At 43.7% G+C, this 19458-nt stretch overlaps 1 protein-coding gene across 1 annotated transcript in view; it reads right to left on the bottom strand.

Moving 5' to 3' along the window:
• Nucleotides 1-8009: 8009 nt before the first annotated feature.
• LOC137439143 (uncharacterized) overlaps nucleotides 8010-19458 on the bottom strand; it is a 31512-nt gene continuing 20063 nt past the window's right edge. Inside the window, exons 6-10 of the mRNA XM_068134865.2 lie at nucleotides 14390-14537; nucleotides 11794-11890; nucleotides 11484-11614; nucleotides 9525-9620; nucleotides 8010-8743 (exon numbers count right to left, since the gene is read on the bottom strand). Coding sequence (XP_067990966.2) covers nucleotides 8219-8743; nucleotides 9525-9620; nucleotides 11484-11614; nucleotides 11794-11890; nucleotides 14390-14537 — 997 coding nt within the window. The 3' untranslated portion in view covers nucleotides 8010-8218. The remainder of the gene's footprint in view (nucleotides 8744-9524; nucleotides 9621-11483; nucleotides 11615-11793; nucleotides 11891-14389; nucleotides 14538-19458) is intronic.

Genomic DNA, 19458 nt, shown 5'->3' on the forward strand with positions numbered 1-19458 from the left:
TTATATAATGCAGAAACCGCAGATGATGCAATTCGTGTTGTATATGATTACACATCTACTGATGAGAGAACAATCGCCAAAGCAGCATTGCTTTTGCGCAACCAGTTGCTCAAGGTTGAAAAGGTCGACCTTCCTGAATGTCCGACATTGGAGGATTTAAGAAACGGGGACTCGTCACCCCCAAAACTTGTAGTAGATTTTTTCAATATTTTGTACGGAGGGCTAAAACCAGAGCGATATACAGAGTCAGTAAAGCGCCGCGCAAATTCGTCTAGTCAGGATGCCTTGTTCATTGTACAACGGGGTCGCGCAAAACCTGCAAAACATGTAGCTCTTGGTATGAGTGTTAAGTCGGTCACTGGCAGTAAAAAAATGGTTCAAGTCCTGAACAGGTTTGGTCACTGTTTAAGCTACAACACATTGGAAGAAGTTGAAACTGCCACAGCTGAATCCATTCAAGAACAGAAGCTTGCTTGTCCAAAAGGAACAGTCGTAGGTAAACCAGTCGGATTAGCCTTCGACAATTTCGATGAGATGACTCAAACCATGTCTGGAGCCAATTCGCTGCACGATACCATGGGTATTCTGTACCAAAATGTGCCAGCACCTGATGAAGAACGTGAAGCATCTGCTGTCATGGCAGTTTCAACCTCAACTAGTGCTCGGCAAGTAAAGACAGGCAAAAGGAAGAGAACCCTTGAGAGTACAGATACTGCACTCCAGCCATATAGGAAGATACCAAAGATGACGAAGTTCAGTTACAAAAACACTGCAGTCTATGCGCCTCCATGCGAAAGAGAGGTTGCTGCCCACATAAAGCGTGTATCGCTTGTTTCAAGAATGTGGGCCAATGCTGACCAGCCAATCATCCAGCAACACCCTTCAGAGGATGACGGATGGGAACTAGTGGGAGATCAATATAAACCCATCTGGTTTGAGGGAGACCAACTTCCCGAGTCGCTCGTTCCAGATGATGAAGAATTAGCTGATGCTGACGATGATGAGGTCCTAGCGCAGTCATCTTCTGATGAAGAGGACGTTGAAGGAGATGGTGATGATGGTGATGTGTAGGTTTACAATCGACCAAACCTGTTCATACGATTATATTCAGTACGGTACATATCCAAAGCATCCTGACAGGGAATTTGTAATGTTTTTGAAATTTTAAGCAAAATAATGTTAGGAATGTTGGATAAAACAACATATATACAATCATGTTGATGTTTGAGATAAATTCAATAATTTTTCGTTGATATATACACAAAGAATTAAGTTAAGCACCCCTACACAACGAATTAAGGTAAGCACCCCCTAATATATATTCTTTGTGTATATGTATACATTGGCATATATTCTAAGGTATGTGAGATCAAATAATGATTGGTATGACATTAGTTATTGACGTTATTGACGTTATTGACGTCACTTACACGTTATTGACATTACACGTTATTGACGTTATTGACGTTATTGCCGTTATTGACGTTATTGACGCAAAGATCGCTAGAGGTCTTCTCAGAACAATGACTGTACGTTAGAAAATATAAACGTCATCCACACTGTCCGTGATGGACCTATAGCTCCATACTTAAATTGAGGTGAAAATATGCCTAAAATTCCCAAAAAATTGCACCTTAAATTATGCAGAATAAAATATTGAAAACGGCATGATTGTTATGTTTTTATGTGACCATAATATCACTTCTACAGAAAATATAGCAATATCATGGGTATATTACACTGTTTTGACGACAACAAACTTGTAATGTGCGAGGTTGTAAAAAAACGGGGGGGGTGCTTAACTTAATTCTATGTGTATAGTTAGTTGAGTTTTTACATACATTAAAATTTGTTTTTAGTTCAGGGTAATTAGCTTAAACATGTTAAATAGTTTATAAGCGATAGTCAGAGATAAAACAGCAATATCGCTAATAGAGTAAAAGTTAGACATTAGGTATTAATTTTTATAAAATTAACATTAAAAATTGTTTTTTGTTCCGAGATTTGAGATTTAATTGTTGATGGGCGGTAGAACCAGGACGCCAATTTACTACATGACTTACTATGATCTGATTTTGAAGCATAATTCATGCATACTAAGTACATTTTTGTGTAGTTTATAAAAAAATAAAACATTGTGTTTGTATACAATCTATGTTTCTCCTTTTTGTCAGTGTGCATTCTTAAGTGGGTTAATACATGAAATGGATACTTAAGAATGACTGATCTTGATTTAGGATGACCTAAGGAATACATTGCCATATGTTTCATGGATGTACTCAAATTGTGAATTAAAAATGCTAATTAGCGTTAATTAGCATTAATTAGGTCGTTCTTAAGCGACCTAATACACAAATTGAAAACTTAAGAATTGGGAATTCTGATTTCCACTCCTATAGAGAACATTTTAAGACAAGTTTGAAAGATGTACTCAAATTGTGAATTAAGTCACATTTAGGGGTCTTTGGGGGCGCCCCCTGGTTGCTGTGCAGAATTGCAGAACTTAAGAATTGCCTTTTTGGGGTCTCCTATCATAGATGCATATATTCCAGGCCTCAAACCTTTTGTACTCGAGATGTGAAACAAATGTTTCTGGGCTCCCGCACTAAAAGGGAAAGGTGACCCTCTGGAGTGTGGCTCGTATAGAGCGATAAAGTTATTAGAGCATGGAATGAAAGAATTGGAAAGGGTGTTGGAGAGGATGATAAGGAAGAAAGTGAATATCGATGAAATGCAGTTTGGATTTATGCCAGGAAGAGGAAGGACAGACGCGCTTTTTATTGTAAGGCAGTTGCAGGAGAAGTACATGGAGAAGAGGAAGAGGTTGTTTCTTGGGTTTGTTGATCTGGTTTGTTGCTCTCCACGGCATCAAAGTTTGAGTGTTTTCCCGTTCGTTTCTTTGTCAAATTTCCACTGCGTATTTTGTTGTGTATGTGTTATTGTGTGTTTCTATTTGGTTTTGTAGTTGTTGCAAATTTGTGTGTAATTAGTCGTTTCTTTGTTCGCGCCTCGTGCGGCCTGGTGTCTCGTGCGGCCTCCTCGTCTCGACTTGTGCCCCGCCCCCTATATCTCGTTTTTCTTTCACCTCTGCTTCTGCTTTCTCAAATCCACGTTCTCACTTAGAGACTTTTCCCAGATTGTTTTCCATGGTTTTGTTTAAATATTTATTTAAATATGTTTAAACCGCAGCCGTGATGCTGACGCCGCCCCTCCCACCCCCAGAATTTCCATGTTTTAAACGTTTCCCAGTGTGTACCCTGGATAAGAATAGGTACGCCGTATCCCTGCGTGTCGTAAGAGGCGACTAAGAGGGTTGGCGTCAGGAAGGGCATCCGGCCATAAAAACATTGCCTCAAAAAGAGAACCATGACAATTACAACTACATGTGGGCAGGGTACAGCCCGAAGTGGAGATCGGTTTCTGAGGTTTGGGACATGGAATGTAGGGACAATGACAGGGAGATCAGGAGAAGTGGTGGAAGTATTGGTCAGAAGAAGAGTGGACATATGTTGTGTGCAAGAGACGAGATGGAAGGGAAGTGGTGTGAGAATGGTGAAGGGTAGGCAGGGACAGAAATACAAGTTTATGTGGCAAGGGTGCCCAGAGGGTGTGAATGGTGTTGGTGTCCTGTTTTCTGAGGAGTTTGTAGACAGTGTGGTGAGTGTGACTAGAGTGAGTGATAGGTTGATGATGGTGAAAATGATGATTGGAAAGCTCTTGGTGAACGTCATCTCGGGATATGCTCCGCAGGTTGGTCGGAGCGATGAAGAGAAGGACAAGTTCTGGTGTGCGATAGAGAAGCTGATGGAAAACGTGAAAGATGAGGAAGTTGTTGTGGTAGGAGGAGACCTAAATGGACATGTGGGAAGGAGTATGGATGGTTTTGACGGAGTTCATGGGGGTTACGGATATGGTGTGAGAAATGGAGGTGAAAGGGTTTTGGAGTTTGCTGATGGAGCTGATTTGTTGATTTGTAATACTCAGTTCCAGAAAGAGGATAATAAGCTTGTTACATACACGTCAGGTGGGTCGACGACAACTGTTGACTACCTGATGGTGCGTAGGCGAGATAGGGGGCACCTCCGGGACACAAAGGTGATCCCGGGGGAGGAGGCTGTTTCACAGCACCACTTGGTTGTCTGCGACGTAAGGGTGAAAGGTGCGAGGAGAGCTCGGCGGGTGAAGTACCAACCGAGAATGAAGGTGTGGAGGTTGAAAGAGGTGACAGTAAGGGAGGCATTAAAAGAGAGGCTGAGTAGGGTCGAGGATGATGTGGTTGAGCTTGAAAGTGGTTGGATGTCAATGAAAGCTAGTCTGTTGGGAGCCGTTGCTGAGGTATGTGGATGGACAAAAGGACCACCGAGGCATGGGGGTGAAACATGGTGCTGGGGTGAAGAAGTTGGAAAGAGGATTGATGAGAAGAGGAAGAAGTTCAAGGAGTGGCAGAAGGCGAAGGGTACGGGAGCAGAAACAGCAGAGCATTAAAGTTATAAGGCAGCCAGGAAGGCTGCAAAGAAAGAGGTAGCAAAGGCGCAGGAGGCATGTAGGAAAATGTTCGGAGAACGCTTGGATTCGGAAGAGGGTCAGAAAGCAGTATTCAGGATTGCAAAGCAGATAGCGAAAGAGAGGTGTGATGTGATGGGGGTGAGTTGCTTGAAGGATGAAGTGGGACAAATCGTTGTCGACCCAGATGGAATTAAAGGAAGATGGATAAGATATATGGAAATGCTGTTGAATACAGAGAATGAATGGGATGGCAACATAGAGAGTAACCCAGTTTTAGGACCGGCAGAGAAGATAACTGAGAAGGAAGTTGAGGAAGCGATAAAAGCAATAAAAAAAAAAAAAACCACCTTTAGAGGCCATTTTTCCCCGCAAGCGGGGGTTGGCCTTTTTCGGGAACTGTGGTTGTTGTTGTTTTTCGGTCCCCTTTTTGAAGCAATGTTTTACGGCCGGATGCCCTTCCTGACGCCAACCCTTTTTGCCGCCTTTAACGACAAGCAGGGAATTACCAGCAAGCTGGTACTCAATTAGCCGACCTCGGAAGGATGACAGGCTGAGTCAACCCCCCTGGCGTTAATTCAGCGATCGACCGAGATTCGAACCCAGGATCCTAAGCCGGCACCCTAACCGCTAGCCCAACACCAGGGATTCAACCGCTAGCCCAATGAAGTGATAAAAGCAATGAAGGGGAGAAAAGCGGGAGGGCCGACGGGAGTTGTGGGAGATATGTTGAAGGCAGCAGGAAGTTGGGGTGTGAAGAGAATGACAGAGATCTGTAATCTGGTGGTGAAAGAAGGCCGCATTCCAGTGGATTGGGAACCGAGTACCCTCGTCTCTCTATACAAGGGGAAAGGTGACCCTCTGGAGTGTGGCTCGTACCGAGCGATAAAGTTATTGGAGCATGGAATGAAGGTATTGGAAAGGGTGTTGGAGAGGAGGATAAGGAAGAAAGTGAAGATCGACGAAATGCAGTTTGGATTCATGCCAGGAAGAGGAACGACAGACGCGCTTTTCATTGTGAGGCAGTTGCAGGAGAAGTACATGGAGAAGAGGAAGAAGTTGTTTCTTGGGTTTGTTGATCTGGAGAAAGCATTCGATCGGGTTCCACGCAAAGTATTGACATGGGCATTGAGGAAGTTAGGAGTGGAGGAATGGTTGATCAGAGTAGTGATGGCAATGTACAAAAGAGCGCGCACAGCTGTAAGGACGAAGGATGGGAACAGTGGTGAGTTTGAGTTGAAGGTGGGAGTGCATCAGAGGTCGGTACGAAGTCCACTACTGTTTGTAGCTGTGATGGAGGTGCTGGCTCAGAACATAAAGGAGGGTTTACCGTGGGAGTTGTTGTATGCAGATGATCTGGTGTTGATTGCGGAAAGTATGGATGGACTGAAGGAAAAGATGAACAAGTGGAAGGAATGTATGGAGACAAAAGGTCTGAAGGTGAATATAGGAAAGACGAAGGTGATGGCAAGTGGTAAAGCATGTGGTGAGGTGGAAAGAACTGGGAAGAGGCCCTGTGCTGTGTGTAGGAAGGGTGTCGGAGTGAACTCCATTCAATGTGCAATGTGCGCTGAGTGGGTTCATCAAAAATGTAGTGGTTTGAGAGGGTCATTAATCAGTGTGGTGGCTACATTCAAGTATAAGGTGTGCACAGAGGGAGCTGCAGATGGAGGAAATGTTGAGTTGGATCTTGGAGACGGCATGAAGCTGGAAGGTGTGAAAACATTCTGCTACCTAGGAGACATGCTGAATAGAGAAGGTGGATCAGACTCGGCAACGGTTGCTAGAATGAGATGCGCATGGAAGAAGTTTCGGGAACTGAGTGGCGTGCTGCCGAGGAGGGGAGTGTCGTTGAAGCTGAAGGGAAAGGTGTATGCTGCATGTGTGAGAAGTATTATGATTTATGGGAGTGAGACATGGGTAATTAATGTGGAGCAGCAACGAAGGCTGGAAAGGGTGGAAATGCGAATGGTTCGGTGGATGTGCGGAGTATCGTTGAGAGAGAGGAAGACAAATGATGAATTGCGAAAGACGAGAGAAATACCCGTGCTATGCACGGGTGGGAGGCCAGAAGCAAACAGGCAATGCAGATACGGCGAATGCTAAAGCATGAAACCAATAAATTCCACATTCCTTTCGCACCTTCAGTCGCACGTCAGACATGGACAGCAAGTTCCTGAAGGACTTCCATGAAAAACGTACCCGTTCGCAAACAAACGGGTACGTTCACGTATAGAAACATCAATCGTGGGTCCGTGGCGAATCTGCATATGGCGATGGCAAAATATCAGAAATTGAAGGTTTTTTAAATTTTAAACGATTCATATAAACATCCGTTGAATCATATCACACGCAAATCATAAAAATCTAAACAGTATCTTTAGAATTGCAATAAAAGCCACATCACTGTTCATATTGGTAAATATTATTCCATCGTGTTTCAAATCGTAATCGATAATCGTGTTCACACCGATCGAGATTTAACGGATGTTTATATAAATCGTTTAAAAGAAAAAAAGCCTTCAATTTCGGATATTTAGCCTTTTCATTTGGGCCTCCCAATTGAAGCCCCGCCCATAGGGCGGGTACCGTTGCTCGACGTAAGAAGACGTCACAATGAACGTCATGCGAATGTTATGTGGGAGTCCAAACCTGAGAATGCTGGAGACTGAAGCTGAAGCTGGGAAAACTAAATAGCCTATTTTACTCCTGGGGATCCCAGGACGATCCACCGAAAATATTTTTGCGATCGGTTCAGCAGTTTTTACGGTACCTTCGAACGGAGAGACGGACATTTGGTGAATTATAGTAAGATGATGGGAATAGAGCCTGTGATTGATGCTGTGAAGAGGAACAGGTTGAGATGGTTTGGTCACGTGTTGAGGAAGGATGAAAGTGACTGGTTGAGAAGAGTGATGGAAATGAATGTAGAAGGAAGTAGAGGACGGGGAAGACCGAGAAAGACTTGGCTAAAGATGGTGGAAGAAGAAATGCGGGCAAGGGGGTTAACAAGGGGAGATGCAGAAAATAGGGCAAAATGGAGAAGATTGTCATGGGGACCGCAAGGCTAACCCCCGTTCTAGCAGGGAAAATGGCCTTAAAATGCCTGTTGTTGTTGTTTGTATCTGGATGCAGATCCTGCCCATCAGTGGGACACAAAACGTAAACTGTTCAGTCGGGCAGAGGTACGTGCTCTACCGAGTGCCGTGAAAGTGCATTATATTTCTGAAATAATGAGCATCATTTTGCATGAATAAAATCGTGTCTATTTTTCGGTTAAAGATCTCACTATTTTTAAAATTATTTGAAAATAAAGGATTTCACAATCATGATTGAGCTGCCACACACACACACGCACACACACACACAGACAATCCCAAGTGGGATATGGCTTTAGCTTATTGTGTGTAGGCCGTTGTTGTTGTTTGCTGTGTGTGTTGATATTTCACATTGTGTGATATGCTATTTAGCTTATTGACAAACTTATCAATTAAACACGACAAACGTTGCATTCAAAACTTTATTTCGACAAATCCTTTTTCACAAAAACCAAACACTGCTCATTGAACATTTATCAACAAACGACGAATGCAGTAAAAGCAAGAAAAAACATCACGGACACCACATCACCACGAAAGTAGTTGTTAAAATGAATAGAAATGGTTATTAATAGGGTACAAGCAGAAAGAAAAAACGTTAATTAAAGACAACAAAACTACACCTCTGCTTGTTCTTCTTCTTCCTCGTCCTTCTCCTCTTCTTCCTCAGCTACACCTTCAAAATTTTCCTCACCTTCCTCTCCATCCTCTTCCACCTCCTCATCTTCCCCAAGTCTTTCTTGTTGCACAAACTCTCCTTCATCTTCCTCATCTGCCTCTTCTTCGTCTTCGTACTCATCAGACCCTCTGCAATCTTGGAATTCTTCCTCTTTTGATGCATCTTTGTCATCCACATCCTTTTCTTCCCCTCCTTGAAGATCACTTTTCTCCTCGACTTTCTTCTCTTCGACTCTCTTCTCTTCCAAGCTCCCGACCTTTCCTGTCGGTTGCTTTTCACGATCATCTGTGCCCTTTTTCTCAACAGCTTTTCCTTTTTCACCAACTTGTTCCTTCGTCTTCACGGTTTTCTTGATCACCTTTTTGACTTTGAGATTGGCTTTAGGTTTTGCTTCCTCTTTCTCTTTCTTTCGTTCTTCACCTTCCTTCGCTGCCAGCATCTCGTGAGCGAATGGGTCTTCACCCTAAAAGCAAACAAAACCATGAGGAAAATGTATGAGTGATCCCACAACTTTGCTTCCTATTACCTCTCAACCCAAAAGCCAGATTTTTTGTATACTCAGTCGAGGCTCGTGTAGAGCTCGTGTAAACACAGAACATATAATAAAGGGAGCGGGAGACAAGAGTGGGAGAGAGAGGGAACCACAACACCAGTAGAGAACAGGGACATCGGGAGATCCGTGAAAGGGAGAGTGGAGTATACACGATAAACAAGATGTGCACCACAAGGAATTTCAGGAAAGAAAAGGGATTTGAAGGAGGTGGGTTTGGGGTGAATTAACAGGGGGTAGAGAAGATCAAGGTTTTGGATGGGGAAGATAAGAGATGGTGGTGAACAGCTGTTTTAAAGACCTGGAGGGAGGAGAGGGATTGAAGAGAGTGGGGAGTTTGTTCCAGAGGCGGGAGAAAAGAGGAATGAAGGAGTGAACGTGAGCAGAGAGTCTTGATTTTGGCAGTTTCACCAGAAGAGGGTTGCTAGCAGATCTGGTGTGACCTGCAGGAATATTTGGGGGACAGAGCCCAGAGAGAGCTGGGGGAGCAAGGACAGAGAGCAGTCGGTAGAAGACAGAAAGACCACCAACCTGCCTGCGGTGAGAGAGTGAGAGGCCCGCAGAATCAGCTTCATCGCTGTTCATCTTATTGATTTCCTTATCTTCACATTTACAGATTCTCAGTTTACCTCTCAAACAACACCAGCTCACAAACACAACCACCCCCTTTTTTTGCTAAGAGATTGATGCAAACCTTTTTGAAGTGTTCATATTGAAGATTGTCTCGTTGCTTGCTCAGCACATTCATCGCAATGTGCCTTATCTTCTCAAAATGATTGTTCTGGATTTTCTGGAAACAGGAAAAAAGGAAGATAAGCAGACAACAGACAATCCAGATGATGAACAATGACTTGTTTATTGGATACAATCAATGGAATTGGTTTGTAGGTTAAATACACCTCTGCCATGCTGTTCACCTAACCTCCTACTCCTAGTGCCGATCAAGAATACAGTATTTCAAGGGCATCATCATAATCATCATTTACAAGGCGACTTTACCAAAGCAGTTACTCGGCAACAAAACTAGCCAGGTCGCCACTTCAAAGTCAGGGCGGGAATTTGTAATTTGTTCATGGTGCCGGTGATAGCTCAACTAATCTTCACGATGGACACCACAGGATCTTTAATGCCCACTAACTAATGCCGGCAGACGGGATGCCCGTTAACGTCCATTTGGAGGCCCGGCACGTAAACTGATCAATCACCCTTCCTGTGAAACACAGGGATGATAGTTTATAGCTGGGTCTGGATATGAACGCGGTCTAGACAGGTTAGAGATGAGTGTGCGTACCTCTGGGCCATCCTGCCAGCCCTTCAAAGGTATTAAAGAGGCCCTGCCTAAGTAAAATTTGTACAAACAGAAATTTGAATTGTAATTGACAAACAATCTCCTGATGAAATTTGGTGATGCAGCATTTTTTTACTGCACAGGGGAGTGGAGGAGGGAGAGGGAAGACAGGGGATGGGGTGAGAGAAAGAAGTGGGGGGGAGACAGGGGATTGAGGTAGAGAGAAGAGGGAGAGGGAAGCGAGAGGGATGTGGGGGAGATGGGGGGGGGGGGGGGGTGGGGAAGACAGAGGAGGGAGAGGGGATGGGAAAGGGAGAGGTGAAGAAGGGGAGGGAGAGGTGAAGAAGCGGAGGGAGTGGGGAAAGGAGGAGAGAGAGAGGAGGGGGATAGCTTTTAAAGATAGAAAGGAGGAGAGAGCTGGCTTTTTCCATCACTTGGGATAGGTGCTCTTCCAAGTAGAAGATAACATCGCTCCAAGTCCCTCATGAAATGAAATGACATCCGAAATGAAAGGAGATCACACACAAAAAGGTGAAATATTGCAACCTCGTGTAAAAAAAAAAAAACATCACCCCAAGTGGGTTACCGGTCATCTCTTGAGGTTGTAGTTCAGACCTCTGCTGATTTGGGAGGACACCCCTGGTGTTTTGCTTACAATTATTCCATTATTAATTATAACTAGAACGTCACGACGTCGACTCATATGCCTCCGCCCACATTATGACATCATTACAATACTTGTACCAAGTTTGATTTACATCCATTCAGCTGTTCTCAAGTTATCACATTTCTACCTGACATGACCTCTGACCTTTGACTTCTTGACCACAAAATTTCATCAGTTCATGTTTACATGTTTAATCAGTTCATAAACATACCTGTACCAAGTTTTAATTTAAATCCCTTCAGCTGTTCACAAGTTATCACATTTTAACCTGACATGACCGATGGCCTTTGACCTTGGGGTACCAAAATCGAATCATTTAATATTTACATAATTATACATACCTGTACCAAGTTTGAATTGGATCACTTTACCCATTCTCAAGTTCTAGACCTATTACAGACTTTGACCTTTGACCTCTAGGCCCCAAATTCTAATCAGTTAATCTTTCCATCATTAAACATACCTGTACCAAATTTGAATTAGATAACTTCAGCCGTTCTCAAGTTATAAACCTATTACAGACTTTGACCTTCGACCTGTAATACTGCACAAGCTTTTGAGGCATCATGTGCAATGTTTGTAGTAAGAACGTTCAGTGATAAACATTGTGAAGATACTTAAATTAAAAATCTTGGGAGAGGGGACACCCATAGGTATTTACTCACCGACACACACCACACCAAAAACAACAACCTTACTTCAAAGCACGAAGCATGGCGAATAGACTGTAAGTGTGTCTGCACTTCCCATTCAAGGGCAGGGATGTGCGAGCGACACGCAGGGCAGCGTACCACATCCATACGCTGCATGCAGTCAGGGAGTTCCATTCCTGCAGACACAAGTATAACGTTGTTGATGAAAGCATCGCTGCCGTTCTGTTGACAATCTGACTCCTTTTGTATAAAGACAGATGTGGTCCGACATTCCAGGTGCCTGTTTAAAGAGCACGAGGATGGTCGATACATCTTAAATCGCACAAATTCCCACACAACTACCCCTTAACCCCACCTTCTAAACCATCTTTGGTCTTGTATGGTACTCCATGTTCCTTCTCCCAGAGAAGCTTGCTGGTCTCGGTTTTGTTGTTCAACATCCGGATCCTCTCCTGTTGCGAAATCATGAAAAAATACACTTTAGGTCGGAAAAAAATATTGCTGGTCTCTGGTCAGACCAAAGTTCCGGAATTGATGCGGCGATGCGGTTTATTATTATTTTTTTTGAAAAGCGTGGAGTGCACATATAAAGGTGTCGTTTTTTGTGTCCTCATGCCTTGCGGTCCTCCTCATCTGCCGTGGCGCCGTCCAGAGAGAAATTAAAGACAGCCAATGGGACAGGTAAGGCCTTTTTGTAAATAATGAACACAAGCTTAATAGGTTATTTTAAAATGTATTTATTCTGAAAATCTCATCAAGTTCTTCAAGCATATTATAGACTGCCATTTCTTTTCGAGGTCAAACAGGCCGATGGTCTCCCACGATCTCTTCTCCCAGTCCACCAGATTATCACAGACACTTACAACTTCATGACAAACGAGATAGGATCCAGGCCTAACTAACGAGACCACCCGCAGCTCTCTCGACCTTCTGCTTGTTTCACACGAACCCGAAAAAGAACGTCTTCGTTTCAATAAATGACAATATCCAGGCGATTGGATTCATGACGTCACGGCACACAACACTACTCATATCTTTGGAACGGCTGGTTGGATTTGGAGAAACTAAACGTAGTTTTGTAGGGGAGAACCGTGTGCGAACATCGATACCAATGACGACCCTCACCGACCCGTATTTCCCGAGATAGCGCGCCGGCCCGGCAACAACAGGCACGCTGTTGTAGGTACCGTTGGATAGAGACCGCACTGACCAGAGACCGGAAATATATTTTTCTCGCCCTTATACAGAAGATAAAGCAAGCTAAAGGTACCAAGCATTGTTAGAACAATGTCCACCCGAGGAACCAAGGAAAATAAACAATGAGTAAAGTAACCACCTCACAGCTGAAGGTCTTATTTTATAAAAGCTCATTACGGTAACCAAAGAGCAGTTTCATTCATTCAGTAATGTACTCCACTGAACACAAACTTGTTTTTTTAAGGGTTTTAATTTCTCATTTACATACCCAAAACATTTTGCTACCTCGGAGACATGTTGAATGGAGAAGGTTGATCAGACTAGGCAACGGTTGCGAGAGTGAGATGTGCATGGAAGAAGTTTGGGGAACTGAGTGGCGTGCTGACGAGGAGGGGAGTGTCGTTGAAGCTGAAGGGAAAGGTGTATGCTGCATGTGTGAGAAGTGTTATGATTTATGGGAGCGAGACATGGGTAATGAACGTAGAGCAGCAACGAAGGTTGGAAAGGGTGGAAATGCGAATGGTTCGACGGATGTGCGGAGTATCGTTGAGAGAGAGGAAGACAAATGATGAATTGCGAAAGATGATGGGAATAGAGCCTGTGATTGATGCTGTGAAGAGAAACAGGTTGAGATGGTTTGGTCATGTGTTGAGGAAGGATGAAAGTGACTGGTTGAGAAGAGTGATGGAAATGAATGTAGAGGAAGTAGAGGACGGGGAAGACCGAGAAAGACTTGGCTAAAGATGGTGGAAGAAGAAATGCGGGCAAGGGGGTTTAACAAGGGGAGATGCAGAAAATAGGGCAAAATGGAGAAGATTGTCATGGGGACCGCAAGGCTAACCCCCGCTCTAGCAGGGAAAATGGCCTTAAAATGCATGTTGTGTTGTTGTACTGTAATATAAAAAAAATAGACAATAAAAATGAGGTTTGAGGGAGCACTCCCTCAAACCTTTGCCTCTTATAATGGGAAATTACTTTTAATTTACATATTCTTCATTCACAACACTTGCTCCGGGCTGTAGGCGAGGAGCTTAGCTAAGGAGGATGACATTGGGGACTTCACGGGCCTACAGGTTGATGGCACACAATGATCTGTTGGCTCGATGCCGCACACACATCTCCCAATATCTACCGGACGATATGGATGACAAGGGTATGCACTTCCAGCCCTATATAATCAAGCTTCACCGGCAGCATGAGTTTTTTTGGGGTTTTTTAGGGTGAAAAGCAGAGGTGCGGTTAAATACACGTTCGCAGTTTATACACTGGAAAATACGGTACGATTTTGAAATGTGAACGATATGGACCTTGCTCCCGAATCCAGAAGTGAACAGATGAGGACGGTTTGCTGGTTTGATATCTCAATACAATCGTGATTTAACATTATATTTTGATATATTAATACCCTAGTATTAATTTGTGATTGGAATGATGAATGATGCTGTTTGGAATGAAAATATAGAGAATGTGCTGTCAATGCCTGACGTTCGACTGAAGGTGGCACAGGCATGTGAAATTTGTTTCACCGTTTGCCATTCGCTGTTTTATAACCCAAGGTGGACTGCCCATGCTTAAAGTCCAAAAAATTTAATACTTGCATTATTTGCGAACTGCTAACTGGTATCCCACCGAGGTCGTACTATCCTCTTCAACTAAAGATTCAAACAAGCCCGGCTACACTGTTGTTAGACAATTGGTCTTGTTTTATTAATACATGCAACGTTTAGCTGCACAGGCTACAACCTCAGGCTTACGTGCAAGAAGCGAGAGAGCATCTTCTCCTTAGGAAAGTTCTTGTCAACAAGTAGCAAAGAGCTCTTGTGTTCATCACTTTCCATATGCATGTCCATTTCCTCCATGTCCATTGTGTTGAAGTTGCATAAAGCACAATACATGAGGAACCTGGATAAAGGGAAAAGATCAAGAAAAATACAAACACAAATAAAGAGCGCATCAATGTCACCTGGTCACCTTATTTTGTGACATCGCTCCAAAAAGATCCGACATCATCCCAAATTAAATTGCAACTGAATTTCACCTCTTTGGTGATGTATTCATTCACACTACCTTATCATTTTGGTGACATTTGGTAATAATAGCATTTTCATAAGTTATTCCTCAACAGAGAAGCACAATAAGTTTGTCCCACAATATTATTACCTTTTCAAAATTACGAATTCAGCATAATAAGTATTTAATTTGGTAATATTGAAAAACGAGAGAGTGCAGGAAGACTGACGACAAGCATGTTCAGGCAGAAACATTAAATCGTAGAATGACAAGCGGTACAGGCTATGTCTGGTCAATGCCAGTGGCGCATATATAAATGGGACGACAATATTGCATCTCCTGCAATTTTCTCGTTAACCCTATTTCTCAAACTGCCTCCTGTGTCCTTTTTCACGACACTGAGCTCTTCCAACAGCCTAGATTTTGTATACAAAGTAAAGGGAATAGTGTTACACACTGCTGTGCAAAACAGTAGCATCCGTCATTTCAAATTCCCACTTCACAACTTCATATTGTGTCGTTTCTATCATTGTCTACCTCATCGTCTGTCGTCTGCTGGGCATGGACAATGGGCATGCAGAAAATGATTCCACAAGGCTATGTGCAGTTCACTTTGCAGCGCAAAAATAACAAGTGTGAATTGAGGTTAACCCTTTGAGTACAGGATTTTTTTTTTGATAAAAATACCCCCGTACGGGATTAATTTGGCATTTTGGTACGGGAATGCAACCACGTACTGACAATCTATTTATAGGTATAGTCGATGACGAGTAGTAATCTAATGTCATCCGTACACAAAACTTCTTTGTGTGTTGCGGCACTGGACGTCATCCGTACTCAAAGGGTTAATAACAGCAAAATCAGCAGGATAATCATAATAGAGGACATGGGGTGAACAAGATGGATATAGTTGCAAACTGTTAGGCAGGAAAATCTGGAAACTTGGTGGGCTTGGGAAGGTTAGCTGGGGTAGAGAAGATCATAGTTTTGGATTGGGGATGATCAGAGATGGTGGTGAACAGCCGTCTCGAAGCTTCGGAAGGAAGGGAGAGATTGAAGAGACGTTAGTTCCACAGGCAGGAAAAGAGGAACGAATGAGTGGAGGGAAGCAGTGAGTCAGGATTTGGGGAATTTCACCAAAAGGGTGTTGCTGTTGTACCATCGGTGCCCTGCAGAAACTGAGGGGCAGTGCGACAAAGCATGGAAAGAGGTGTGCAAGACCAGAAAGGAAGTGGTAGAAGACAGAGACCACCGAGCTGTTTGTGATGTGAAAGTGCCAGTTCCAGAGCCTCAGTTTCATCACAGGAGATTCCAATTATCTTTAAGGCCTTGGTTTCTTCCACATAAAGCTGAGTAAGGTGTGAGGCAGGAGCACCAGCCTACAGGGGAGAGCAGCACTCCATCAAGCTGCAGATGAAGGCCTTGTAGAAGGATAGGAAATGTGGAAGTCCTTTCAAACGACTTCCTTATTGAAAATTTCATGTCTCTGTGAGTAAGTTCTTATTCACAACAACAACAACAACAACAGGCATTTTAAGGCCATTTTCCATGCAAGAGCGGGGGTTAGCCTTGCGGTCCCCATGACAATGTTCTCCATTTTGCCCTATTTTCTGCATCTCCCCTTGTTAACCCCCTTGCCCGCATTTCTTCTTCGACCATCTTTAGCCAAGTCTTTCTCGGTCTTCCCCGTCCTCTACTTCCTTCTACATTCATTTCCATCACTCTTTTCAACCAGTCACTTTCATCCTTCCTCAACACATGACCAAACCATCTCAACCTGTTTCTCTTCACAGCATCAATCACAGGCTCTATTCCCATCATCAAGCTGCAGATGTGGAGGCAAGGCTCTATTCCCATCATCTTTCGCAATTCATCATTTGTCTTCCTCTCTCTCAACGATACTCCACACATCCACCGAACCATTCACATTTCCACCCTTTCCAGCCTTCGTTGCTGCTCTACGTTCATTGCCCATGTCTCACTCCCATAAATCATAACACTTCTCACACATGCAGCATACACCTTTCCCTTCAGCTTCAATGACACTCCCCTCCTCGTCAGCACACCACTCAGTTCCCGAAACTTCTTCCATGCACATCTCACTCGAGCAACCGTTGCCGAGTCTGATCCACCTTCTCCATTCAGCATGTCTCCAAGGTAACAAACTGTTTTCACACCTTCCAGTTTCACGCCATCTCCAAGATCCAATTCAACATTTCCTCCATCTGCAGCTCCTTCTGTACACACTTTACACTTGAATGTAGCTGCCACACTGGTTAATGACCCTCTCAAACCACTACATTTTTGATGAACCCACTCAGCGCACATTGTACATTGAATGGAATTCACTCCGACACCCTTCCTGCACACAGCACACGGCCACTTCCCAGTTCTTTCCACCTACACCACATGCTTTACCACTTGCCATCACCTTCGTTTTTCCGATATTCACCTTCAGACCTTTTGTCTCCATACATTCCTTCCACTTGTTCATCTTCTCCTTCAGTCCATCCATACTTTCTGCAATCAACACCAGATCATCTGCATACAACTCCCACGGTAAACCCTCCTTTACGTTCTGAGCCAGCAACTCCATCACAGCTACAAATAGTAGTGGACTTAGTACCAACCCCTGATGCACTCCCACCTTCACCTCAAACTCACCACTGTTCCCGTCCTTCGTCCTTACAGCTGTGCTCGCTCTTTTGTACATTGCCATCACTACTCTGATCAACCATTCCTCCACTCCTAACTTCCTCAATGCCCATGTCAATACTTCACGTGGAAACCTATCGAATGCTTTCTCCAGATCAACAAAGCCAAGAAACAACTTCTTCCTCTTCTCCAAGTACTTCTCCTGCAACTGCCTCACAATAAAAAGCACGTCTGTCATTCCTCTTCCTGGCATAAATCCAAACTGCATTTCGTCGATCTGCACTTTCTTCCTTATCCTCCTCTCCAACACCCTTTCCAATACCTTCATTCCATGCTCCAATAACTTTATCGCTCGATACGAGCCACAGTCCAGAGGGTCACCTTTCCCCTTGTATAGAGGGACGAGGGTACTCAGTTCCCAATCCACTGGAATGCGGCCTTCTTTCACCACCAGATTGCAGACCTCTGTCATTCTCTTCACACCCCAATTTCCCGCTGCCTTCAACATATCTCCCACAACTCCCGTCGGCCCTCCTGCTTTTCTACTCTTCATTGCTTTTATCGCTTCCTCAACTTCCTTGTCGGTTATCTTCTCTGCCGGTCCTAAAACTGGGTTACTCTCTATGTTGCCATCCCATTCATTCTCTGCATTCAACAGTATTTCCATACGTCTTTTCCATCTTCCTTTAATTCCATCTGGGTCCACAACGATTTGTCCCACTTCATCCTTCAAGCAACTCACCCCCATCACATCACACCTCTCTTTCGCTATCTGCTTTGCAATCCTGAAATCCTGAATGCAATAAGTTCTTATTCACAGCTAAATTGTAACTTGTGTTTGGAGCTTTTGACATTGCAGAAAATAACAGAAACATGAATGTTGTTTTGTAAAACTACCTCGAGCCATAACATTGTTGCATAATCTGTAAAAATGATAAATTAAGCTATACTTGGAACATGGTCGAGATGTTAAAAGCTGGAAAGAGCTGGTCATGAATGACTGTTGGGCGATGCAGCACTCTCGGCGAAGTTCTGGAAAACGCAGGGACAGCGCTCTGATTGCTACAATCAACAAAAACCTTTCCACTGAGATTAGTTCCATACCCCCACCTCTTCTCCTCGCTGAGACCTGCAGATAAGAATGACTTTCAGATGAGCTAATTCTCCAGAGAAGGCCCAGGTAGTGACCTCTCTACTTATACAAATATATTCCTCGGTCTTACTGTGATTGATGGGAACCACATGTGTTCTGGTGCCGGCAAGGCTGCAACTTCTGTGACCTTTTAATTACTCTTTGCCCTTGCACCAACATCCGAGAGCGACGAAAAACTATAAAGGAGCTGTACTTCGCAAGGGCAGTAAGAAACTTACTTGATGTCTTGTGTGCTGTATGTTCCATGAAGTACTTGGTGTAAATACAAGTGAGTTTGTTCCAGCAAGTCGATTAAATCGTTCACCAGAAAGTGGTAGTCTCTGTCTCTCTGTTTATTAATAATTGAATAGAGATATTACACCTGCAACAGAGATCAGGTGAGCCAAGGAAGAACTTTATATGACGGAAGATGCCCAGTCGGCAGGTAGCTTTGGAGGTTAACTTAGATGTGTGGTTTGTCCAAGAATGATCATAGCTTATAGTGAAACCCAAGAGTTTGATTGACTGAACTTCCCTTTTAACTAATTATTGGACAACACAAAAATGGTATGGATGGTAAAAGTACGGATAGAATTTGGGTCTCGCAATTACATGATTTGCCAGGCAAACGTTGTCATGAGGGTGGATGTTTGAAAACAATCAAATTTGTTAAGTACTTCTGTTAACCCCTTCACGCATGTCATCAAAGTTGTTTACTGTTTACTCCCTTCCTCAAACCCCCCCCCCCCCCCCACAAGATAAGGCTATAGGTGTAAGCAGGCAAAATAAGCAAGGTTCTGGGCAAAGGCCTGCAAAATAGGCAAGAGATGCTGTCGTTAACAGGAAGGTATTTGACCGGAACAAGCATGAGAAGGGCTTTGGAGTGATTATTAGGGTGGCCCTAACCTATCGGGGGAAAAAAATGTTGAACATATTATACCGCTCCGCAAGGCTGCCCCCGTTCCACCTAACAGGACTTTGGATACAAAAATAATTGGACAGATCCGAACATGTTTAGAGGTCGCT

This window comes from Myxine glutinosa, chromosome 13, assembly GCF_964187855.1.
Source record: "Myxine glutinosa chromosome 13, kmMyxGlut1.1, whole genome shotgun sequence".
Lineage (NCBI taxonomy): Eukaryota > Metazoa > Chordata > Myxini > Myxiniformes > Myxinidae > Myxine > Myxine glutinosa.